This window comes from Pseudonaja textilis, chromosome 4, assembly GCF_049901715.1.
Source record: "Pseudonaja textilis isolate UNSWEBS1 chromosome 4, rPseTex1.2, whole genome shotgun sequence".
Taxonomy (NCBI): domain Eukaryota; kingdom Metazoa; phylum Chordata; class Lepidosauria; order Squamata; family Elapidae; genus Pseudonaja; species Pseudonaja textilis.
This window is the reverse complement of record NC_141993.1, coordinates 88,879,478-88,904,976: the sequence shown is the minus strand read 5'-3', so window position 1 is coordinate 88,904,976 and position 25,499 is coordinate 88,879,478. Positions and strand designations below refer to the sequence as shown.

Genomic DNA, 25,499 nt, shown 5'->3' with positions numbered 1-25,499 from the left:
AGGAGGAGGAGGATTAGCTGGACCTGCTAGGATGGGTCCACAGGAATAAGAGGCAGGGAGCTGTACCTGTTAGATAGTCCAGGACAGCAGCAGATAAAACTCTTTTATTTGCGTTTAAGTAAAAAGCCACTCAGCCGCCAGTTTTTGTAGCCGGCGCTGTCCAAAGCTTCAGCTTGGGACTTTATTTTTTCCCACCAGTGGCTGGACCAAGGTGTAGAGTCTGCTAGTCGACTCCACTCTACGGCCACATTTGGTAACGCTTAACAGTACCTGTCATCACGCTGCAGTTGTCCTATATTAAAATAAAGTCCCGTGGCTTTTTTTCCCCCAACAGTTTATCTTCTTTCCTATTTTTTTCCCCCTTATTTTTTCCCCCTTCATTTTGGGGGCTGCCTGCACAGGGGCCTCTAATTGAACCCCCAAATTTCACTTTTTTTCTGCCACCGGGGCTCAGGGCCAGGTATCCCATCATGGCCCTGAATTAGGCAAGAGAGCCTTGGCCAAGGCGGCAGAACGGGGACAACTCCCCGCAGGACAAGTCAACCATTGAATGATTTTAAATCAGGGCTCCCCACACTTGGCCCCTTTGAGACCGGTGGACTTCAACTCCCAGAATTCCTCAGCCAGAAGAGCTGATTGGCTGAGGATAGCTGGCTGAGGAATTCTGGGAGTTGAAGTCCACCGGTCTCAAAGGGGCCAAGTTTGGGGAGCCCTGATTTAAAATAATTAAAACGTCATTTTAATTTTTGTCGTTCCCATCTCTGTTCCTCCTTTGGCATCCTTTCTTTAATGATTCTATCTCACCCATTCTTTGATAGCAGCACACAGGTAGTCCTCGACTTACGACAGTTCATTTAGCGACTGTTCGGAGTTACGACGGCACTGAGAAAAAAAAGGTACTTAGGACCGTTTTTCGCAGTTATGACATTTGCGGCATCCCCGTGATAAAAATTCAGACGTTTGGCAACTGACTCATACTTACGACCGTCGCTGTGCCCGAAGGTCAGGCGATCCCCTTTTGCGACCTTTTGACATGCGAAGTTAACAGGGAAGCCAGATTCACTTAACAGCCACGCTACCCACTTATCAACTGCAATGTTTCGCCTAACAACCAAGGCAAGAAAGGTCGCAAAATGGGACAAAATTCACTTTAAAAAATGTCTCACTTAAGAACATAAATTTCAGGCTTGATTGTGGTCGTAAGTCAAGGACTACCAGTAACATTTGTCCCGCAGCGAGTTGGCTGTGGAGAGCTGGCTGCAATAAATTGGTCACGATGAGTTTGCCATGGTGAGTTGGCTGTGGAGAGCTGGCTGTGGTGAGTTGGTTGCGGTGAGTTGGACATGGTGAGTTGGACATGGTGAGTTGACTGTGGTGAGTTGGTTGCAGTGAGTAGGACTCAGTGAGTTGACCATGGTGAGTTGGCTGCAGTGAGTTTGCTATGGCGAATTGGCTGCGGTGAGTTGCATGGTGAGTTGACATGGTGAGTTGGACTCAGTGAGTTGACCACAGTGAGTTGGCTGCGTTGAGTAGGACTGAGTGAGTTGACCATGGTGAGTTGGACATGGCGAGTTGGACTCAGTGAGTTGGCTGCAGTGAGTAGGACTGAGTGACTTGACCGTGTGAGTTTGCTATGGTGAGTTGGACATGGCAAGTTGGACTCAGCGAGTTGACCACGGTGAGTGGGCTGCTGTGAGATGCTTGCAGCGAGTTGACTGCGGTGAGTTGGACACAGTGAGTTTGCTATGGCGAGTTGGCTCCAGTGAATTGGCTATGGTGAGATGCTTGTGGCGAGTTGGACGCCTTGAGTTGGACATAGTGAGCTGGCTATGGCAAGATGGCTGTGGTGAATTGGCTCCGGTGAGTTGGACACGGCGAGTTGGACTCAGTGAGTTCACCACAGTGAGTTGGACGCAGTGAGTTGGTTGTGGTGAGTTGGTTGTGGTGAGTTGGTTGTGGTGAGTCGTCCTAGACCTTCCAGGGAGTGAGACATGCTATGGCTGATCCGATTATCCTTCCGGCAGAGAATGGAGAGTGGGCGATCAAACACCGGCCGGCCAAGAAAGTTGTGAACTCCGAGCACTTCACCCCGAGCGACATCGGCTACCAGCAAATTGTCTTCTTCTTGATCATCCAGAGGAAGCCTCTGTTCTACGTGGTCAACATCATCATCCCCTGCGTGCTCATTTCCTCCGTCGCCCTGCTGGTCTACTTCCTGCCGGCCAAAGGTCAGCGCCCTGGTGGCCTGGTGGGAGAAGACCTTAGGATCATCAAATGGGAGGGAAACCTGGAGATCCTCCAGTCGAGCCCCAGGGATCCTAATGCAGCAGCAGAGGAAAAGTTACAAATATATATATTATTGGAACAGAGACAGCAGGAACTGGGGTTCAGTTGCAGAGAGAGATCAGATTGGAAAGGATCCCTGGTCCAACTTCCCAAATATTTTGACTCAGAGTAACAGGGAACCAGAATATTGGGATGGTATAATCCTTTTCCTTTCCTTTTCCTTTCCTTTTCCTTTCCTTTCCTTTTCCGTTTCCTTTCTCCTTTCCTTTTCCTTTCCTTTTTCCTTTCCTTTTCCTTTCCTTTTCCTTTCCTTTTCCTTTTCCTTTCCTTCCCTTTCCTTTCCCTTTCCCTTCCCTTTCCCTTTCCCCTTCCCTTTTCTTTTTCCCTTCCCCCTTCCCCTTCCTCCTCTCCTCTTCCGCCTTCCTGTGTTCACCTCCCCTCTTCCCCTCTTCCCTTCCTTCTCACAAGAACCAACGCTTTCTGTTATTCCTGCAGCCGGTGGGCAGAAGTGCACAGTCTCCATCCAGGTCCTCTTAGCCCAGACCGTCTTCCTTTTCCTGATTGCAAAAAAGGTGCCGGAAACATCTCAGGCGGTGCCTCTCATCGGAAAGTGAGCGCCTGGCAAAATGGGCAAAATTTGGATACTGGGGCAGGCAGTGAAAAAGAGAGAGAAGAGAGAGAGAGAGAGAGAAGGAGGGAGGGACGGAGGGACGGAGGGGGGGAAGAGAGAGAGAAAAGATAGATAGATGACAGATAGAAAGGATAGATAGATAGATAGATAGATAGATAGATAGATAGATAGATAGATAGATAGATGACAGATAGATGATAGAAAGGATAGATAGATGATAGATAGATGGATAGATAGATAGATAGATAGATAGATAGATAGATAGATAGATGACAGATAGATGATAGAAAGGATAGATAGATGATAGATAGATAGATAGATAGATAGATAGATAGATAGATAAATAGATAAATAGATAGATAGATAGATAGATAGATGACAGATGATAGAAAGGATAGATAGATAGATAGATAGATAGATAGATAGATAGATTATAGATGATAGATAGATAAAGAGGATAGAGAGAGAGATAGAGAGATAGAGATGATAGAGAGAGTTAGATGATAGAGTTAGATAGATATAGAGATAGATATAGATGATAAATATAGATAGAAAGATAGATAGATAGATAGATGGATGGATGATAGATTAGACAGAGATGATAGCTAGCTAGCTAGAGAGATAGAGAAAGAGATCATGATAGATAGAGATAGAGATAGATAGATAGATAGATAGATAGATAGATAGATAGATAGATGATAGATAGATAGAGATGAGAGAGATGGATATATAGAGACACACACAGAGAGAGATGGATAGATAGAGAGATGAGAGAGATATGGATAGATGATTGATAGAGATAGATAAAGGATAGTGTAGATAGGTAGATTATTGGTAGAAAGATGATAGATAGATGATAGAAAGGATAGATAGATGAGAGATAGAGAGATAATAATAGAGATATGGATGGGTGGATGGATATACAGATAAACAGATAATCAGTAAGATAAACAGTGTCATTCTATTTCCGTTGAAAGGTACTTAACCTTCCTTCTGGGGGTGACCATTGCTATTGTGGTGAACGCTGTGATTGTCCTCAACGTTTCTCTGCGCACGCCCAATACTCATTCGATGTCCGAGCGAATCCGGCAGGTGAGTCCAAAGGAGGCTCTGCTTTCCACCTTCATGGGATGCGTGTTGGGCCTTCTCCTCCGTGTTCCCAGGCTTTCATTTTATTTTGGGTACCGTTAAGTCAAGCTTGGCTGGGTGGGGTGGGTGGGGTCGATTTATTTACATTCATTGATCTAATTAAGAGGTCCCTTGATTTGAAATGACAGCCTACACCAGGGATGTCCAAACTTGGCAACTGGGAGGGCGGAAAACGGGCCTTCGAGAACTACCGGAAGTCCAGAAACAAGTATCAGCTTTGGAAGCCATATTGAGATCCGATGCTCCCACGCTGCCAAACAATTGAGCCCGGGAAAGTGAAAGAAGGGGGGTGGAATTCATTGGGGTATATCGAGTTAGACAAAATAAGATTCTTTTGCTGTTTCAAGGTCACGTAGTGTTGCAACGTAGTGAAAAGGAAGTCTTCCTTTGGGATGGATGGTGATTGGGCCATGTGATGGGGGACGGATTTATAGTTTTTAACTTTTGCAAGGAATTCCCGAAACTTTCAGATTCGGGATTCGACGGATGTACCAGTTACTCTCCCAATAAAAGGAACCTTTCAGAGATGTCTTGTCTCGGAGTGATTGGTTGGAATGGAGGTTTGCTGGAACGCTGACAATGACCCTGTTTCCGGTTTCTGGAGAGCCTTCGGAGCCTGGGGGAGGCTGTTTTCACCCTCCCCGAGGCCCGAAGGAAGCCTCCAGACTCTGGGGGAGGTGAAAAGCACCCCTTCCGAAAGTTCTGGGAGGCCACGCCCACCATGGCCACGCCCACCCAGCAACCGGGCAGCGAACCGGTTGCTGGGATTTTTTTAATCCCTCCCCTGGTCGTAAGTCACCGTTTTTACTTTGAACGGTCAGTAAATGAGCTCTTGTAAGTCGAGGAGTTCCGTCTCTTCCCATCTCTTCCCTGCTCCCACTCCAACCCCCCCCCATGAACAAATGGAAAGTTTTTCCTGGCGTTCCTCTCTGCTCCCGCTTCCCAACGTGTCTCGATGCCCGGCTCCGTAGCTCTTCCTGCACCTGGTGCCCCATTACCTGGGCATGCACATGAGGCGCATCTCGCTCCCCGCTGGGAATCGGCTGGCGCGGCGACGGAGCTCCCTGGGGCTGATGGCCAAAGCCGAGGAATACATGCTGTGGAAAGCCCGGAGCGAGCTCCTCTTCGAGAGGCAGAAGGAACGGGACGGCCTGATGAAGATCCTCCTGGCCAAGATTGGTGAGCTTCTGGCAGGACGGAGGGCAGCCTGGCTGGGGGAATGGGCAACGGGGTGGGAAGGTCGGAATAGATCTGATCCAAAGAATGGAATGGAATGGAATGGAATAGAATGGAATAGAATAGAATAGAATAGAATAGAATAGAATAGAATAGAATAGGAATAGGAATAGGAATAGGAATAGAATAGAATGAGGAATAAGGAAGAATAGAATAGAATAGAATAGAATAGAATAGAATAGAATAGAATAGAATAGAATAGAATAGAATAGAAAATATGGAGTGGAATGGAGTGGAGTGGAGTGGAATGGAATAGAATAGAATAGAATAGAATAGAATAGAATAGAATAGAATAGAATAGAATAGAATAGAATAGAATAGAATGAGGAATAAGGAAAAATAGAATAGAATAGAATAGAATAGAATAGAATAGAATAGAATAGAATAGAATAGAATAGAATAGAAAATATGGAGTGGAATGGAGTGGAGTGGAGTGGAGTGGAATGGAATGGAATGGAATGGAATAGAATAGAATAGAACAGAATAGAATAGAATACATATAGGAATGAAGAATAGAACAGAACAAAACAGAACAGAATAGAAAGATTAGATATTGGATGAAGAATAGAATGGAATGGGATGGAATAGAATAGAATAGAATAGAATAGAATAGAATAGAATAGAACCTATTGTTGGAAGGGACCTTGGAGGTCTTCTAGTCCCACCCCCTGCTCAAGCAGGAGACCCTATACCTGTACCATTTCAGACCAATGGCTGTCCCATTTCCTCTTGAAAACCTCCAGTGATGGAGGAGCATCTACAAACGCTGGAGCCCTTCCACTGGTTAATTGTCCTCCCTGTCAGGAAATTCCTCCTTAGTTCTAGGTTGCTTCTCTCCTTGGTTAGTTTCCACCCGTTGCTTCCATTAGCGATGGAGATTCCAGCCGCCATTGCAGTCGTAAGTCGAGGATTGTGTCAACACAAGGGCTGCGCTGACGGAAGAGCATTAGACGTTCAGGCAGAAACGGCCAGTTCTCCGGAGCTGCTCCTTCTTCTTGGTCTTTTGATGTTTCTCTACTACTTTCATTTCCATTTCAAGGAGAAGGCTTGGAGAACGGAGGCCCCCAGGAGTTCTGCAACAGCCTACGCCATGCCGCTCTGGAAATCCAGTCCTGTGTGAATGCCTGCAACCACATCACCAAGACTTTGCAAGAAAAGAACAATTTTGACAGCGTAAGTACCACGGAAAAGGGCGGTGGAAGGTTCAACTTCCTAAGTTGCATTAACAACAATCCTAAGTTGCTGTCATGCCCCTGTTGGAGTCTGAAACCAAAGAGGAAGACAAAGAACTGACAGGGGGTGGGAGTGTGGCTCCGTTGGCTGTGGAGGAAACTGGGGAAGGGCAAAGACCGGCTGAACAGAGCGGAGGAGAGGTAGAACAAGGGAGAGGGAGTTCGGAGGAAGACCCAGGCCCACCCGCCTCTTCATCCAAGGGCACGCAGGGAGGAACGGAGAAGGGAGCAACATGGGTTGAGTGGCTTACGGGGGATGAAAGGGCCTTGATTCCCTTCATTAGCCACACCTAGGAAGAGAGTTTAAAGAAATGCAGCCTGCGTGCAGCAGTTGCTGGGAACAAACATGAATTTATTTTGCGTTGACTTTGGTTATCTGAGTTCCTGGCATCTTCCCAACCGTGTTGAATTACGGCCGTTCCTTCACATCCGGAATTCTTGCTCTTGCCCTGCCAAATTAATTGCCTCATTTTGCCTTGATTGGACTTTTAGTTACAGTTTTTGTTGACCATGTTTTAGACTTGATTCTCTGCAGCCAAAGGTTGTTCCTGGGAGAGTTTTTCTCCAACCCAGAAGGTAACCAGGACATTGGGGGCAAAGTTGGAGCCAATAAAGAGACTCCTACGGGTTATCTGACTGTGTGGCCTTTGTCCTCACAGTTGCATTAACAGAGGGACACAGTCAAGGTCAAGTGAGATACTAATACCACTCTATAAAGCCTTAGTAAGTCCACACCTAGAGGACTGTGTCCAGTTTTGGTCACCACCAAAGTATTTTCTCGGTCTCTTTTATCGCCTACCAGGATGGTCTGGAATACCTTTGCTTCTTCTGAATCCAGCCTCTGAATCTCCTTTCATGGCATCATAGAATGCATGGGTGGAGAGCAGTGGTGGTGGCTGCAACCGGTTTGACAACTGGTTCTGTGAGCACGCGCAGGCCTAAAGTATCCCTTGGGTTCGCGCGCAGCATTCCAAAACCACCCATTTTGGCCTCTAAAGCTTACCTTCTAGAGCACCGCCGGTGAGTAAAACAGCTGAGGCGCAGAAATCCACTGTGCTGCGCGAATCCGCTGAGCCGAAAAACACGGAAATGTAGGACAGGATAGGGCGGGAGCAAGTAGACAGGGCCAGATGATTGCCGGAACCACCAGTTCACTCGAACCAGTTTGAACCAGCAGGAGACCACCACTGGTTGAGAGGGACTTTAGAGACCGTCTAAATGCAAAGGCAATCCTAAGCACGTCCCCTAAGAGAGCCTCCTTACTCCCAGGAGCAGTCTATCCTTACGGAATGATGGGATCCAACCCTGGCGAGCGGCACAGCAGAGATGGGATGCGGACCAGAGGGGCCCTTGGCCGCCAATCAGCAGCAGGGATGCTTGCTGACTGAAGGAAATAACAAAATAACCGTGTCGGGAGGGACCCTGGAGGTCTTCTAGTCCAGCCCCCTGCTTGCTCAGGCAGGAATACCCTATAGTACCCTTTGAAACAAATGGCTGTCCAATCTCTCTTTCTTCAAAGCCTCCAGTGATGGGACAGCCCCAATTTCTGGTGGCAAGGAGTTCCAACTGCCATCACTGTCAGGAAATTCCTCCTTAATTCCAGGTTGCTTCTCTCCTTGATGAGTTTCCACCCGTTGTTTCTTGTCCTGCCTTCAGGGGCTTTGGAGAAAAGCTTGACCCCTTCCTCTTCTTTGGGGCAGCCCCTCAAATATTGGAAGACCGCTATCATGTCTCCCCTGGTCCTTCTTTTCTTTAGACTAGACCTACCCGGTTCCTGCAACCGTTCTTCATATGTCTTAGCCTGCAATCCCCTAATAAGTCAAGGAGTACCTCTAATCAATAAGACCAAAATAAGGGTCTTTCCTGCCTCTTTTATCACTTCCCAGATATTGGCAGGATGGTCTGGAATGCTTCTTCTGAATCCAGCCTCTGAATCTCCTTTACGGCATCATAGAATGCATGAGGGACCATCTAAATGCCAATACAATGATAATTTGCATTAATGGAAGGATACAATCGAGATCAAGGGAGGTACTAATACCACTCTGTAAAGCCTTAGAAAGACCACGCTTAGAGTACTGCATCCAGTTTTGGTCAGCACACTATAAAAAGGATGTTGAGACTCTAGAAAAAGTGCAGAGAAGAGCAACCAGGAGGATTTGGGGACTGGAGGCTAAAACATATGAAGAACGGTTGCAGGAACCGGGCCTGGCTAGTCTAGGGAAGAGAAGGACCAGGGGAGACAGGAGAGCAGCCTTCCAATATCTGAGGGGCTACCCCAGAGAGGGGTGTGTGTGAGTTGCATTAACGGAGGGATACAATCAAGATCAAGGGAGGTACTAATACCACTCTGTAAAGCCTTAGTATGACCACACCTAGAGTAATGCATCCAGTTTTGGTCACCACACTATAAAAAGGATGTTGAGACTCTAGAACCGTGACGGCAAACCTATGGCACACGTGCCAGAAATGGCACGCAGAGCCACTTCTGCCAGCATGTGAGCCATCGTCCAGAACTGATCCACTGGACATGCGCATGCGCCCCCAGCCAGCCAGCTGATGGTTGCGTATCTGCCATGCATGCACTTGCGGTGATGCATGTGGGGGAGATGCATGCGCATGTTCAGGCGGTGGGTGGGTCAGATAACAGATAACTAATAGGTAATCAGAGTTGGGAGGGACCTTGTAGGTCATCTAGTCCAACCCCGCTGGGTCGCGTGCGTATTGCATTATGGGTGCAGAAGGAGTACAGAGAAAAGAAACAGAGATGATTGAAAAACGGCCTGAAAACAGCCCGAAAAATGGCCTAAAAAACAGCCAGAAAAATGTCTTGAAAAATGCCAAAAAACCAGTGTGTTTTTCGGGATGTTTTCAGGATGTTTTTGGCCCAAAAATGTCCTGAAAATGTGTTGAAAAACAGCCGGAAAATGGCCAGAAAAAATGGCCAAAAATGACCAAAAAACCCAAGCCAGCTGGTCTTCGGGTTTCCGGTGCTCCAGAATAAACACGCATTCCGGTTTGGTCTCTCGGTGTCGAAAATATTCGCCATCCCTGGTGTAGGGTTTCCTTCCTGGGCAAGGGGTTGGACTAGATGACCTACGAGGTCCCTCCCAACTCAGTTAAATGGTTGTGGGTTCATTTCCGGGATGCTCCCTATGTAGAAGTTTTGCACTGCTGTTTATGGAGATTGATCCTCGCATCTGGAGCTTCGCTGCCTGTTTTCCATGTCTTGTTGAGAGGCAGGTTAAAAAGCCTTTTTTGGGAGAGTGGGGGAAAATAAAAAAGAGAGAAATTGGAAATCTCGCCGTTTGGCTTCATTCCTTTGGAAAGAAAATAGACGTTTATCAGCATTTCTCTCAGATCTGAATTGCAGGAAGCAATCAGACCTACTTTCATCTATTCTCTCTGGCAAGTCAAAATTGATCCTCAGATTGTAGCTTGGCTGTATTTTCAACCTCTCTCTCCTTTATTTCTCTCTGCAGTTTTTTTTTCCCCCCTGTTTGGTTTTAATAAATAAGTTAGATTTAAAGTGCTGGGAAAAAAAAACAAATTGTTCAGCGTGGAAACTTATTTGGTTTCATGATTTTTGCATGAAAGGTGTCCAATTGTCGGCCGTTTCAGCGCCTCTAAAAATTTCTTTCTTTCTTTTTTTTCTGTAAAAAGAAAAGTTTTTTTCCCCCCCGTCTTTCTTCCTTATAAGGTTTCCAACTCACTGGAAACTTTGGTTAGCTGCCTCCTTCTCCAACAATGACATTGTGGAGGGGTGTGTGCGTGTGTCAAAATCAGCAAGAGGAGGGGGGGTGTGTTGTCATGATCGAAGCCCCACCTCTCTTGCACATCTGAGTGTACAAAAGGTTGTCTTCTTTGAAATGGAGTCAAAGCGATAAGAGTTTTGCACCTTCGGGGGCTATGGTACTTCAGGAGGAGGGGCATTGGGGCCTTTAGCTCTCCTATTGGTCAACTGGGGGAGATCTGATTGGCTAAGGTGATTCTTTAACGGTTGGTTGCATATCAAGAATGGAATGGAATGGAATATAGAAAATGAATGGAATGGAATGGAACGGAACGGAACGGAACAGAACAGGAACAGGAACAGAATAGAATAGAATAGAATAGAATAGAATAGAATAGGAACAGAATAGAATAGAATAGAATAGAATAGAATAGAATAGAATAGAATAGAATAGAATAGAATAAATGAAAATAATAGAATAGAATACAGAAAATGAATAAAACAGAAGAGAAGAGGACAGATTAATAGAACAAAATATAATAGAATATAGAAAATGAATAGAATGGAGTGGAACAGAATATAGAAAATGAATAGAACAGAATATAATAGAATATAGAAAATAAATGGAATATAGAATAGAAAATAGAATAGAATAAATGAACAGAATAGAATAGAATATAGAAAATGAATAAAACAGAACAGAAGAAAATGAGTAGAACAGAACAAAACAGAATAGAATATACAAAATGAACAGAATGGAATAGAACAGAATATAGAAAATGAACAGAATATAGAATAGAAAATAGAATAGAATAAATGAACAGAATATAATAGAATATAGAAAATGAATAAAACAGAACAGAACAGAACAAAATGAGTAGAACAGAACAAAACAGAATAGAATATAGAAAATGAACAGAATGGAATGGAATAGAACAGAATAGAGAAAATGAATAGAATGTAGAATAGAATAGAGTAGAATAGATATTGGAATGAAGAATGGAATGGAGTAGAATAGAATAGAATAGAATAGAATAGAATAGAACAGAACAGAACAGAATAGAATAGAACAGAATAGAATAAACAGGAGTTTTGTCAGCTTCAAAAGTGATTCATGACAAAAAGAAGGAAAACAAATTGGAAATTGGTAGCCCATATCAACTGAAATGCATCTCTAAATTTTGCAAAGATTTGGGCAGGACAGGTCAAAAAAATAAAGGTGGCAGCCACGCCTTAAAAAACGGGGAAAGGCTTCTTCAACCCTACAGTTGCAGCTACTATCTTGACTTTTTTGACCTGGCTTACACAGGCTTTCGACAACATGCTCTCTCTACAAAATAAAGCACATAAATTGGCATAGAGCAGGGTTTCTTAAACCTTTTTCTCTCAGGACCACTCCCCATTTTTTAAAAAATAATGATAATAATAAATGATGGATTAATTAATTAAATTACTTATTTAACTTATTTATTATTTAGAAATTAAAGGCTTCCCCAAATAATTTTTTTCTTTGCATAGGTTGCATTTATCCATAGTGACTGTATTAAAAATAAAAAAAAAGACTTCATGGCTGCCGCTAGTGCTTTGCGCAATTGGGGGATGGGATTTGAATATTGCATTATTTTCCCACATAGGCTGGCAAATCGTTTTGATTTTGGGGAACCCCCCCCCCGAGATGTCCCCTGGGGGGGGTGTCCCCCAGATTTCCTAGGACCACTCTTTTAAGAAATGCAAAAATATCATTTTAAGAAAGTAGCAGATTGAAAGGGTACCTGACAGGTTTAAAATATCATAAACCTTAGCAGAAAATGTGAGTAAAAATTATAGGAAATGGCGTGTGTATCAATCTTTGGCTGTTTCCGGACAGTGGCAAAGTGGGGTAGGATGAGGGTGAGCCGGGAAGGAAAAAAGGCAGAATTAACAGAAATCCATCTGAATTTAAGACGGAGACAGCTGAGACATTAATCCAGCTTCTCTCCTCCCGTACAAAGCCATCCGGAGTCATTTCAACATGAGATGGATGGCAGATAAATTTAATAACTTAATAGATTCTCCTGCTTGAGCAGTGGGCTGGACTAGAAGACCTCCGTGGTCCTTTCTAGCTCTATTCTATTCTAAATTTTAAATAAATGAAATAATTCTTATTGTATCTTCTCAAAAATCCCCCCAAAGATAGTCTCTAGCTCAGAATTTCTCAACCGTATTTCTCAATTTCCCATCTTGAAGGAACTTTAAGATGCGTGGACTTCAACTCCCAGAATTCATAGCTGGCTGGGGGATTCTGGGAGTTGAAGTCCACAGGACCATGCTGTGAAGCCCACACACGTGAGGACGAAAGCTGGATCATTGTGTGTGTGTGTGTGTGTGTGTGTCTCAAAAAGTGATGAGAGCTGCCACCATGATGGAAATCCTACTCTAGCTTTTACTTGTGTCATACATAACGTGGCTGCCATCTTGACTTTTTTGACTCTTGAGTTGAATCTACATCCTGGGAAGGCTTTTTTTTTTTTTTAAGGATCAGAAACCGCTTGGATGGCACACAACTATGATTCTACATTACACAACCATGGTTATAAGCAGTGGTAGTATTCTACTGGTTCGGCCTGGTTCAGGCGAACCAGTAGTAAAAGAATGCCACCAGTTCACCGATCAGAAATCATTGGATTTCTTGCTTTCTAGCTAATCTAAGTCACGCAGCACAGCTGATCCCCTCCCCTCGCTGTTGTATGTCAGGGCTCCGACAATACACCCCCATTCAAATCATAAGTCTCTAGTCACATCTCTCAGAGTTAAAAAAAAAATGATTTATTAGGAGTGACCATGTCGGTGTTATCTGGGTGCAGCTGACTCTAAGACACATCATTCATTTCCCCCTTGACCCTGGTCTTCGCCCACCCCCTGGATGTATATTCTCCAATGGGACACATCCATAGCCAAGAGTCATCAATCACGCTCTCCAGTAATAATCTTGCACACCAACAGCTTCGGGCTGCCTAGCAATTGTCTGAAGCATTTAAGGAATGCACTGCTTTCCCCACTCCGTTTCCTCTGACAACTAAAAGACCAAAGAAGTATTTTTTAGTTGACATTGTACTTACCTTACCAGGAGGCTTCCGTGAGGCCCAGTAGGCAAAAAAACAGGATGCGGGGGTGGGGGAGGGGAGGTGCTGCGAAAGAAAAAAAACGCATAGCCACACCCACCCAGTCACATGCCCACCTGGCCATGCCCACCAAGCCATGCCCACAGAACTGGGGGCCTCCATTCTTCTTCCACCCCAACATTTGGAAAGCTTCTGCCTTGCGGTTCCCTTGACTTTTCCTTCCTTCCAAGAAAATTAACTTTTCTTTCGAGTTCCCTTATTTATTTTCTTTCTTCCTTTCTTCCTTTCTTCCTTTCTCTCTCTCTCTCTCTTCCTTTCTTTCTCTTTCTTTCTCTTTCTCTCTTTCTTTCTTTCTTTCTTTCTTTCTTTCTTTCTTTCTTTCTTTCTTTCTTTCTTTCTTTCTTTCTTTCTCTCCATTCCTTCTTTCCTGTCCTTCCTTCCTTCCTTCCTTTCTCTCTCTCTCTCTCTTTCTTTCTTTCTTCTCTCTCTTTCTTTCTTTCTTTCTTTCTTTCTTTCTTTCTTTCTTTCTTTTCTTTCTTTCTTTCTTTCTTTCTTTCCTTCCTTCCTTCCTTCCTTCCTTCCTTCCTTCCTTCCTTTCTTTCTTTCTTTCTTTCTTTCTTTCTTTCTTTCTTTCTCTCCATTCCTTCTTTCCTGTCCTTCCTTCCTTCCTTCCTTCCTTCCTTCCTTCCTTCCTTCCTTCCTTCCTTCCTTTCTTTCGTTCTTTCGTTCTTTCTTTCGTTCTTTCTTTTTCTTTCTTTCCAGGAAAATGAAGAATGGATCCTGGTAGGCAGAGTCATTGACCGTGTCTGCTTCCTCCTCATGGCCTCTGTTTTTATCTTTGGCACCGTTGGCGTCTTCCTGATGGCTCAATTCAACCAAGCTCCAGCAGTACCTTTTGTGGGAGATCCGAGGCGATTCCTGCCTTCGGAGTAGGCTGGGAACTGGATCCACAGATCTCAACTGGATCCTCTCCTTGGAGGAATTTCATACGGAGAACAAGGCCGCAGTGCAAGGCTTTGGGGCCTAACCTACGAACCCTGGACTTCCTGATGTGTAAACTCACCAAATGAGGAGCTAAGAAAAAATGCATGTCAGGAGAGTTTAATTTAGTTTAATTTACTTTATTGTCATTGCACCTGTGCAACGAAATCAAACACCAACTTCAGTGCACATTATGACCATGAAAATAAACACAGGCACACATCCTTCGCATTTTAGGCAAATAAATGGAAAACCCCTGATTTTATATTAATATTGCACAAGGCAGTAGAATTCAACAGAGCTACTGTTCTCGGATACAAGCTGATAATTGGGACAGGCTCGATCGGCGGAAGAAATGCCAAATCGAAATTAGGCATTCTGGCTGAGTGTGCAACCTATCACCATAATAATTTTTACAAACATTTTGAAAGGTGGGTTTCCTTTAAGATACACTTCAGGTGATTTATTGCAAGTGTTTCTCAGTGTCTTTTCTCCCGAAATTGAGGCATGATTCAATTCCTATTGATAAGATACTATCAGTTATATTATTTCAAAAAGTGGGGAGATCAAATGAGTAGCTAAGAAAAAAAACGTGTGTCAGGGGAGTTTAGTTTAGTTTACTTTATTGCCATTGAATCTTGTGCAACGAAATCAAACACCATCTTCAGGGCACATCGTGACCATGAAAATCAACACAAACACACATCCTTCACACTCCACACATTGAACTGAGAACCCCTGATATTCCATTAATATTGCACTAGATAGTAGAATTCAAGAGAGCTCCCGCCCTGGGATAGAAGCTGTTTTTCAGCCTATTTGTCCTTGTTTTTATTATTATCCTGTACCGTCTGCCAGATGGTAATAGTTCCAAAAAAGGGTTCCCAGGATGAGATGGATCTTTAAGGATGTTTTGAACTTTCTTAAGGCAGAGGAAGCTATAAAGCTCTTCCAAAGAGGGGAGAGGGCAACCCAGGATCCTCTGAGGGGCAATGACTTTAACCCTCTGGAGTGCTTTCCTATCTGCCCCTGTGCAATTGGCAAACCATACAGAGGTGCAGTAAATTAAGATACTCTCTATGGTGCAGCGGTAGAAGGTCTCCAGCAGTTTTCTATCCAGTTGTTGTTTCCTAAGAAGCCTCAGGTGGTATAATCTCTGCTGGGCCCTTTTGACCAGGGCTGCAATATGGGCACCCCAGGTCAGGTCCTCTTTTAGGGTAACACCCAGAAACTTAAAACTGGCCACTTGCTCCACTCGGTCTCCATGGATAAGCAAGGGCTGGATGTCTGATCTGTTCCTTCTATAGTCCACTATAAGCTCCTTGGTCTTACTGGTGTTGAGGATCAAGTTATTGTCTCCACAGCATGAAAGCAACCGTTGGTCCACCTCATCTCGGTAGGCAGACTCATTCCACCCCCGGAGATGAGTCCCACCATTGTTGTACCACTGAGTTAAAGAATTTGAAGAAGAGGGTTTTGGGGTGTGGGAAATCTCTTCCCCACGGAGCCCAGCCTTCTGGGGTCTGTGTTAACCCCTCTGGGGTACTGCATAGCTTTGGGGTGTGTGTGTAGATTTGCAATTAATTTCCCCAAGAGGCTACATGAGAAATCCAGACAGTTGTGGAGGGTTAAACCAATAAGGCTGTGAAGGTGTGTAGGCACGCACACACACAAACACACACATACATCAATTGAAAAAATAAAAGGAGCAATCGCTTTCCAAATAAAAGCAATGGAGATGTATTGCATACATGGTGCAGACTTATTTACCTTTAACTTCAATCCAAATAGAGCTCGAAGGGACCTCAGAGGTCTTCTAGTCCAACCCACTTTTCAAGCAGGAGAATCCTATACCATTTCAGATAAGTGACTGTCTAGACTCTTCTTAAAAACCTCCAGTGATGGAACTGCCCATGATTTCTGAAGGCAAACTGTTCCACTGGTTAACTGTCCTCCCTGTTAGGAAGGCTCTCCTTAATTCCAGGTTGCTTCTGTCTTCGATGAGTTGCCATCCATTGTTTCTTGTCCTGCCCTCTGGTGCTTCTGAAAATAAGTTGACCCCATCCTCTTTATGGCGCCCTTTCAAATACCGGAAGACTCCTACCATGTCCCCGCAGTTCCTTCTTTTCTCTAGACAGGCCAAACTCATATCCCTGCAACCGTTCTTCGTATGTTTTAGTACTCACCAGACCTTTAATCATCTTAGTTGCTCTTCTCTGCACTTTTTGCAAAGTGTCAACATCTTTTTTTTTCTAATGTGCTGACCAAAACTGGATGCAGGATTCCAGATGTGGCCTTACTAAAGGCTTTATAAAGCAGTACTAATACTTCCACATCAGAGGTGGTATTCAGCAGGTTCTGACCAGTGCTGGAGAACCGGCAAATCCCACTTCTGACTGGCCCCGCCAGCCCCATCTATTCTCTGCCTCCCATGGAGTCCCAGCTGATCAGCTGGGTCTCCTTGGGTTGCCCTGCACAGGAGGACGGAGCTGGAAAGCAGGTTAGTGGGGTAGGGAAGGATGGGGATTTTGCAGTATCCTTCCCCTGTCACGGCCACCAAGCCACATCACTCCCACCAAGCCACACCCACAGAACCACTAGTAAAAAAAAATTGAATCCCAGTTCCACATGATTTTGATGGTGCCTCTTTATTCAACCAAGGATTGTATTAGCTTTTTTGGCGGCGGCTGCACACTGCTGGCTCATGTTTAAATAAGCGTCTGTTAGGGTTCCAAGGTCCCCTTTCAGTTAGCTTTTGAGCCACATTTCACCTGTTTGTACCTTTGGTTTTTCCTGCCCAGGTGTAAAACTTTGCTTTCCTCCACATTAAGTTTTATGTTGTTGGTTTGGGCCCATTGTTTCAAAATATTAGAATATTTCCATGGGAATAGAATGCCCAGGTCTAACCTAAGCGGTGGAAAACCTCGTGCTAGGAAGGGTTTGTGTGTCCTGGGCTGGTTTTTTTTTTTGGGAAAGCAGAGCTGAGACCTTCTCAAATATATAAAAAGTGATTTTGCTTTGAAGGATTGACTTCTGGGAAATCCCCAGAGAAGAAAGAAGAATGTTGTGAATTCTCCAGTATATATATATATATATATATTTCCTCAGCTTGAAAATTTTTTTAGCACATCTTTAGTGCGACGCGATAACGTGCCATTCCTTGCTGATATTTGTATAATTTCCCGACTCGATTCTATTTTAATAGTTCGCTGTACGCTGGAATAATAGCTTTTAAAGCTTTGCTATTCATTAGCAGCCTGTTATTGTTTGGCTGGTTTTCTCCTAGCCCCCCTTTTCTAATTGTTTGCTTCTTAGAAACTTTCTCCACGTTTTAAAGTAACTTTCTAATCTGCAGAAACTTAATTTGATTATTGGCTGCGTTAGGAAATTTAAAAGTCAATAAAGAATTTTGCAGCAGATTTGGTACAGGCTGAACTCCTGAAGCGTTTAGAAACGCAAGAGAGATAAAAGCCACGGCTGCATTCTTATGAACCATATATAACATAGATACACTGGATTGGACCCTAAAGTAATTAGATAGGACTTTGCGGATCGTTGTGCGCTGATCCGATTTTATGACCCATTTTTGAAGGAGTCATTAAGCAAATGCGGTCGTCAAAAGCAAACACCAAGGTCATTAAACAAACCCATTGTTTCTCTATGGTCTGTTTGGATGCTGGGAAACAGAACAAAACCAACATTCCAGGCTCCTGCAGAGATTACAGAATAGATCAGCGGCTGCCAACCAGCGGGCCGGGGACCACTGGTGGTCCGTGAGAAAATTTGGGTGGTCTGCAGATAAATGTGACCCCAAAAGCAATTAATCCAGGCTGCGTGGGAACACAAGTCTTGCGTTGCTTGCTTTGTGAACAACAGGAGTTCGTGAGGGGAAGCGGGAAAAGAACAGAGGGGGGCACCTGCCCCATCCATGCACCTCGCCTGGCCACCAGGCTGCCTCTTTCTGCTTCTTTCTTTTTCTGCTATTGGCTACACGCATGGAAAGCAGCAAAAGTCTGTCTTTCTTTCACGCAAACTCCGCCAGAAATGAGTCTTTGGGATCCTGCAAGGCCTCCTGCCCTAAGAGGCTGCGCCGGCAAAGACTCGTTTCTGGCGGAGTTTGGGAGAGAGAAAGGAAGACTTCTGCTGCTTTCCTTGCATGAAGCCAAAAGTCTCTCTCTCTCCCCCCCACTTCTGCTGAGAACGGAGCTGGAGACGGCATCCTATGTTCCCAAATAAAGAATGATTGAAAATGGAGCGGGGAACTTTCCTGCAGACTTTTTTTGCGGGATTTTCCCAGGGTCTCTGGTCTGTGGGATTTAAAATTATGAGTTTGGTGGTCCCTGAGGTCCAAAAGGCTGGCAACCCCTGGAATAGATTATAGAAAAGATTTTAGGTAGCCAGTCCTGTATGGGTAGTCCTCGACTTACAACCACAACAGAGCCCCAAAATGATGTCACTAAGTGAGGAAGTTGTTGAGTTTTGGCCCCCTTTTACGATTTTTCTTGCCACATTCAAGTGAATTGCTGCAGTCGTGTAAGTCACACGGTTGTTCAGTAAATCTCTGGCATTCCTCTGTCAATTTTGCTAGGCTGAAGGTGGCAAAATGATCACGTGACACAGCTACCATCATAAATACAAATCAATTCCTAAGCAGGTGACCATGATGAGGATGATCCTATGGTCATAAGTGTGAAAAAAATGAGCATACTGTTCTAACCCAGGCTTTGTCAAATGTAATTGAACACAAATTTGTTTTAAAAGCAAAACCTATTTTATTACAACGCTGGGAATGACTTTTGTTCCCAGCCAGAACTAATCTTAAACAGTTCCCCAAGATAAGCACATGCCTTTCAGTGCTGTGGAATGCTGCCAAAAACAGAAGTATCCAAATTAATTATAACAGAAACCAACCGAAGTACCAGGAAAAAAAATTGACCAGAGTACATAGAGCTTCAAGGAGGACTCGGAACTGATCGAACTACTTTGCTTCCTGCAAAGAGTTCGTCATTGATGTCTGACTTTTATCCCTTATGGGAGGGGCAGTCACCTCCCAGCCTTACTCCTGATTTACCCCTTTTGTTTCAGCTGCTCTCGCCTTCTAGCAGCTCTGCGCACACGCGCACTGGGAACAGGCTCCCCTGGATCCTCGGCCTCGCTGCTGTCAGACTCCAAAGACTCCAGAGTCCGCACCCCACTCCCAGATGGTCCTGGCGCCATCTCTGCGTCGGACACAGGACCCTCCTCTGAATCCTCTCCAGACTCCCTGACTGGTCCCCTTTCTTCCCCACTGTCTGATTCTGCTGCCGTCTGCACTGGCTGGCGGCAAACCACAACACATATACGCCCCTCTTTTCGGTGCCGTTGTAACTTTGAATGGTCACAAAATGAACCGCTGTAAGTCAAGGACTACCTATATCAGTACTCAGAAGGCAGAAGGAAAAGGGGTGGGTTTGTTTTTCCTGCATTCAGTCCTGCTACAGGTAGTCCTTGACTTATGACCGCAGTTGAGACCAGAATTTCTGTGGCTAAGCAAAGCATTATTTGGGGGGAATCGCACCTTTTTGATAGCACCTTTTTGCGCCATGGGGGGGTTAAGCAAAATCACGGCGGTTATGAAATGAATTATGCAGTCGTTAAACAAATCCAGCTTTCCCCCATTAACTTCGCCGGTCAGAAGGCGGCTGGGAAGGCGGCAAACGGTGATCACATGATCTCTGGGAGGCAGCAACCATCGTAAAGACATTGCCAAGCCCCTCAAATTTTGATCGCAGGACCGTTGGGATGCTGAGACGGTTGTTAAGTACAAGGACTGGTCGCTAAAAGGATGGGTGTAAATCAATGGGCTTGTTTTCAAGCATTTAAAAGCCTGTGGTGATTTAAGCTGGCTTTCCCAGACTTAATTTTCTCCCCCTTCCCTTTCTAGTTGGAAGGATGTGCGTTTGGAAGGGGCACTGGATATCCGGGCCCTGGATATTCCCGAAAGAACTGATGGTCCCCAGCGGATACTTGGGAACAGTCCATTTCACAGGTCTGGTGCAACAGCTCCCTCTGCTGGCCGCGTTGGGAATCTTGCTAAAGCTCAAATGCCTGTCTTGTAACATTTATCAATCCATGCTTTGCAGTCAAGTCGGTCTTGCAGACTCTTGTTGCAACAGCCTACAAAAGGCTCTGCAGTTTTCTTGGCAAGGAATAGCTTGCCATTGTCCTCTCCCCAGGGTTTCGAGAGAGAGGCTGGCCCAAAGCCACCCAGATGATTTGTAACTGACTCGCTCCTTGGTTTCTAGCCTGATGCTTTATATAAAAAACTTCTACTCTGTTTCTCCACTTTGGGAATTTGAAGATGTGGTGGACTTCAACTCCCACGAATTAATTGATGGTTTGGTCAAGCCCAGATTGGCCCCTGCACGTTCAGCTAGGCCTAACCCTTGGCCATGGAAAGGGTTATCTGCAAAGCTTGTTACACTGAACTACACCAATACTTGAGTCACCCAGAATTGGAGGAAAGCTGGGTGGCTATATAAATGTTTGAAATAAAAACTAGATATAGGTACTAACTAGACTGCCCCTCCTCCTTCTAGTACTATTACCTAGTTGAGTAATGTAATATCTGCAAGAAAACACACAAGCTCAGAGAGCACCAATGACCCCTAGTCCTCCTCCTCTTCCTCCACTCCCATGTAGCACTGATGAGGTTATCTAGTGGGGTAATGAAATGTCTGCAAGAAAACAACCAAACTCAAAGAGCACCAAAGACCCCGTAATGATTCTGCAATGAATGTGCAAGAAAACAACCGGAGAGCACCAAGGACCACACAGTCCTCCTCTTCCTCCTCCACTCTGCAAATTCCACTCCCTTCTAGCCCTGATGGTGTTATCTAGCGGGGTCACAAAACGTCTGCAAGAAAAACAACTCAGCTCAGAGAGCCCCAAAGGACTCCAGCCTCCTTCAGTGCCGGATTTGACGTTAGGAAGAAAATCATTTTTTCATTCTTTTTTTTAAAAAGGTGGGGGGAAATTAAAATGCAGCCGACCTGAAGTCCACCAGGGACTCAGACAAGTGGTGGAGAACAAGGAGCGAATGGAGACAAACCCTCCTCTTCTTTAGCAGGCGCAGCAGGAGAGGCATTTCTCGTGATGAGCTTGGGATGAGCTCCTACACCGCCGAGTTGGCGAGGGAGCAAATGAAGCGGCAGCAAACTTGTTCTGCGCACAGCTGGGCTCGGGAGCGAGACTAAAGCCTTAAGTGCCATCATTTGCAAAACAATTAATGCAACAGTGGCGGGTAGAGAGAACACAGCTGGCAGCATCAGGCTGCTTTTACATGGGTATTTTGTCGGCTTACAGCACCAGAGCGCTATTATAAGCGGAACGCAAAAATCTCACCATAACCAATATTGGAGACAGCAGGGGCCGTGTGTTTAGCTGAATAATAAATGTGGAAATGCTGCAGTGGTGCAGAGCATGAGGGGAAAACAACAACAGCAGCCCACCACCACCGCCGAGCGCATCAGGATGGGACGAGGGGGGCAGAGAAGGGTGCAGGAGGCGGTTGCGGAATAGTACAAAATAGCAGTTGGGAAGGGCCTTGGAGGTCATCTAATCCAGTGGTTGCCAACCAGTGGGCCGGGGACCATTGGCTCCGTGAGAAAATTTAGGTGGTCCTCAGAGAAATTTCATCCCCAACGCAATTAATCCAGGCTGCGCAGAAATACCAGGCTGCGCTGCCCACACGGCCCGTGGGAACACAAGGCTTGCGTCGCTTGCATTGCGAACAAGGGAGTGAGGGGAGGAGAGGAAGGATGGAGGGGGGAGAACTTTCCCCACTCGCCCCACAAGCCTTGCCTGGCCACCAGGCTGCTTCTTTCTTCTTCTGCTTTTGGCTGCACGCAAGGAAAGCAGCCAAAGTCTTTCTTTCTCTCCCTCAAACTCTGCCAGAACTGAATGTTTGGGACCCTGCAAGGCCTCCCGCTCCAAGAGGCTGCGCCGGTGCGGCAAGTCTCACAAAGACTCATTTCTGGCGGACTTTGGGAGAGAGAAGGAAAGACTTCTGCTGCTTCTGCTGCTTTCCTTGCATGAAGCCAAAAGTCTCTTTCTTTCTCTCTCCCCCTGAGAACGGAGCTGGAGACGGTATCCTGCAATCCCAAATAAAGAACGATCAATCAGTAGGAAAACAGGGTGTGGAATTTTCCTGCAGACTTTTGGGGGGATTTTCCCATTTCAGACAAATGGTTGTCCAATTTCTTCTTAAAAACCTCCAGTGATGGACGAGCATCTACAACCTCTAGAGCCATTCTACTGATTAATTGTTCTCACTGTCAAGGAAATTCCTCCTTAGTTCTAGGTTGCTCCTCTCCTGGATTAGTTTCCCTCCATTGCTTCTTCTCCTGCCTTCAGGTGCTTTGGAGAATAGTTTGGCCCCCCTCTTCTTTGTGGTAGCCCCTCAGATATTGGAAGACTGCTATTATATCACTTTTAGTCCTTCTTTTCATTGAATAGTCTTTCTTTTCATTAATAACATCAATTTACTTCAACTACTGTCATAGAGCCACAGTGACACAGTGGTTCAGAGTGCAGTACTGCAGGCAACTTCTGCTGACTGCCAGCTGCCTGCAATTTGGCAATTCGAATCTCACCAGGCTTAAGGTTGACTCAGCCTTTGTTGTGGTTAGCCAGCAATAGGTGCGGACAGCTGAGGAGAGCGAGAACTCAGATGAGGGTCCAGGACCGTTGGGGAGTGGACTGCTGCCTTCAGAGATTGTGGGGACTGGCAGCAGCGATGAGGAGCCTGTGCCAAGTGCGCGTGTGTGCAGGATTGCTTGCAGGAAAGAGCAGCTGCAGCAGCATGGGCGACTCAAGAGTAAGGCTGCAAGGTAATGGCCCCTCCTTCAAGAAGAGAAAAGCCAGCTGTGAATCAGACGTTCTTTGCAGGAAGCAAAGACGTTTTGAAACTCAGCCTCGTGGACATTCCAGTATCCTGAGTTTGTATTTGAAGATTCTTCTATTGCAAATTATTTCTTGTCTGTTATCTTTTGACAAGTCTCGCATAGTTTGGCAAGGCTTGTGCTTATCACAGCCAATTATTTTGCAGAAGCATTACAAGGTTTCTGTTCCTCTTAGATTGTGTTTGATTTGTTGGAAAAGGACATGGGTCAGAAAAGCCTTCCATCCTTCTGAGGTGGGTAAAATGAGGACCCCAAATTGTTGGGGGCAATATGCTGACTCTGTAAACCGCTTAGAGAGGGCTGTGAAGCACTATGAAGCAGTATATAAGTCTAAGTGCTCTTGCTATTGGTGTAAGTTGAGCCCCTTGTCTTTGTAGAAGTCCCTTAGATATGGGAAGACTCAGAGGTGGGATTCAGCCGGTTCTGACCCATTCTGGAGAACCGGTAGCAGAAATCTTGAGTAATTCTGAGAACCAGCAAATCCCACCTCGGACTGGCCCCATCTCCATCTATTCTCTGCCTCCCGAGTCCCAGCTGATCGCCTGGGTCTTCATTTGTTGCCCTGCACAGGAGAACGGAGCGAATGGGATTTGGCAGTATCCTTCCCCTGCCACGCCCACTAAGCCAGACCACGCCCACCAAGCCACACCCACAGAACCGGTAGCAAAAAAATTTTATATCCCATTACTGCTATCATGTCCCTTCTAGTCCTTCTTTTCATTAATCTAGACATCCTCAATTCCTGCAACTCTTCTTTGTTTTTGTTTTTAAAAAAATCAAGAGGCAACTGGACTTTCTGGTTTTTCTTTGAAGATGTTTCGCTTCTCATCCAAGAAGCTTCTTCAGCTCTGACTGGATGGTGGGGAAATCTTCTTTGGATGTTTTATCCTCCAGCTCCGTCATCCTCTTGGTTGCTCTTCTCTGCACTCTTTCTAGAATCTCGACATCTTTTTTTTATATTGTAATAACCAAAAACGGGATGCTCCAATGGGGGTGGGGGCTTACCAAGGCATTATAAAGTGATATTAACCCTTCAGGCGATCATCTTCACATGATCTATCCCTCTGTTGATGAACCTCTAGCCTGTGGTGGCTTTTTTGGTGATTGAGGTGCAGGCGGAGGAGAAATCTACTTCGTTCTTCCTCTCAGATCTAGTTTAAGGCTTAACAGGTGCTCACAGGCGATCCTGGAATATTTTTGCTCATCATACAAAACAACTTTCCGCATTCCATAACCTTTGGGTGCCCCAAATTACAGGGAATCCTGGGGTTCCACGATCCCCTTTTGGGGCCTTCTGACAAGCCAACTCAGATTCTGTTACCCCCTGTAGAAAGTTAGCACTCAAAGAACGAAATATTTTGAGAAATATTTTTAAAAAGGCAGAAGATTATATTTCCCTGGATGAGAAATGAAGAAACACGTTTTTTTAAGGGGGAGAAAGCAGCCCCCCACTTTTCTTAATAGCCCTCAGCAGATGCCAGCACTTAAGAGATAAAGAGATAGATAGCTCTATTCATAAGCAAATACCCTCACCCAAGATCCAGCACAGGAAAAAGCCATTAAGACCCTCTGAGAACACAAGCCCCTTCATTGCATCACCCTCCGAAACTTCAACCAAACTTAGCTCAGACAAACACCTGGGATTTTTACTTTGGCTATAGAGCCAGCTATGACCCCTACATGAACCCATAGAAATCTGACAACAGGCAATAGAATATTAAAGGGCGTTATTATTATTAGCTTTATTGTCAGAGTACAGCATGTGTACAAAGAGACTGTCTGAGCCTCTCTTCATCCACACATATACACCCCAACATAACTCACAGTGAGGACAGAAGCCCCTAACCCAGTCCTAATCTTATTACACTGTGACCTTGTTGCACAACATGCCAGCCCTGCAAGTCTATCATACTATGTTGACATGAAGTTATTTTCCGTTCAGAAGTCTGACAGCCCACGGGTAGAAACTGTTCTTCAGCCTGTTGGTGCGGCTGGCTATGATGCTTCTCTATCTCCTACCCGATGGGAGGAGAGTGAAGAAGTGCTGACCGGGATATGAGTCGTCCCTGAGGATTCTCCTCAGTCTTCTAAGGCAGCGAGTCCTAGTGAGGTCATCTAGTGGTATCACGGAACAGCCCACAATGTTTTGTGCTGTGCTCACCACCCTCTGTAATGTCTTTCTATCTGTGGCTGTCAAGCCAGCATACC

At 45.2% G+C, this 25,499-nt stretch overlaps 1 protein-coding gene across 1 annotated transcript in view; it reads left to right on the top strand.

Annotated features, from left to right (window-relative positions):
* Positions 1 to 14,595, top strand: part of CHRNG (cholinergic receptor nicotinic gamma subunit) — a 49,344-nt gene extending 34,749 nt beyond the window's left edge. The window contains exons 7-12 of the mRNA XM_087933663.1: positions 2,025 to 2,228; positions 2,782 to 2,896; positions 3,895 to 4,009; positions 5,038 to 5,245; positions 6,342 to 6,475; positions 14,131 to 14,595. Of these exons, the coding sequence (XP_087789789.1) occupies positions 2,025 to 2,228; positions 2,782 to 2,896; positions 3,895 to 4,009; positions 5,038 to 5,245; positions 6,342 to 6,475; positions 14,131 to 14,301 (947 nt within the window). The 3' untranslated portion in view covers positions 14,302 to 14,595. The remainder of the gene's footprint in view (positions 1 to 2,024; positions 2,229 to 2,781; positions 2,897 to 3,894; positions 4,010 to 5,037; positions 5,246 to 6,341; positions 6,476 to 14,130) is intronic.
* The last annotated feature ends 10,904 nt before the right edge of the window (positions 14,596 to 25,499 follow it).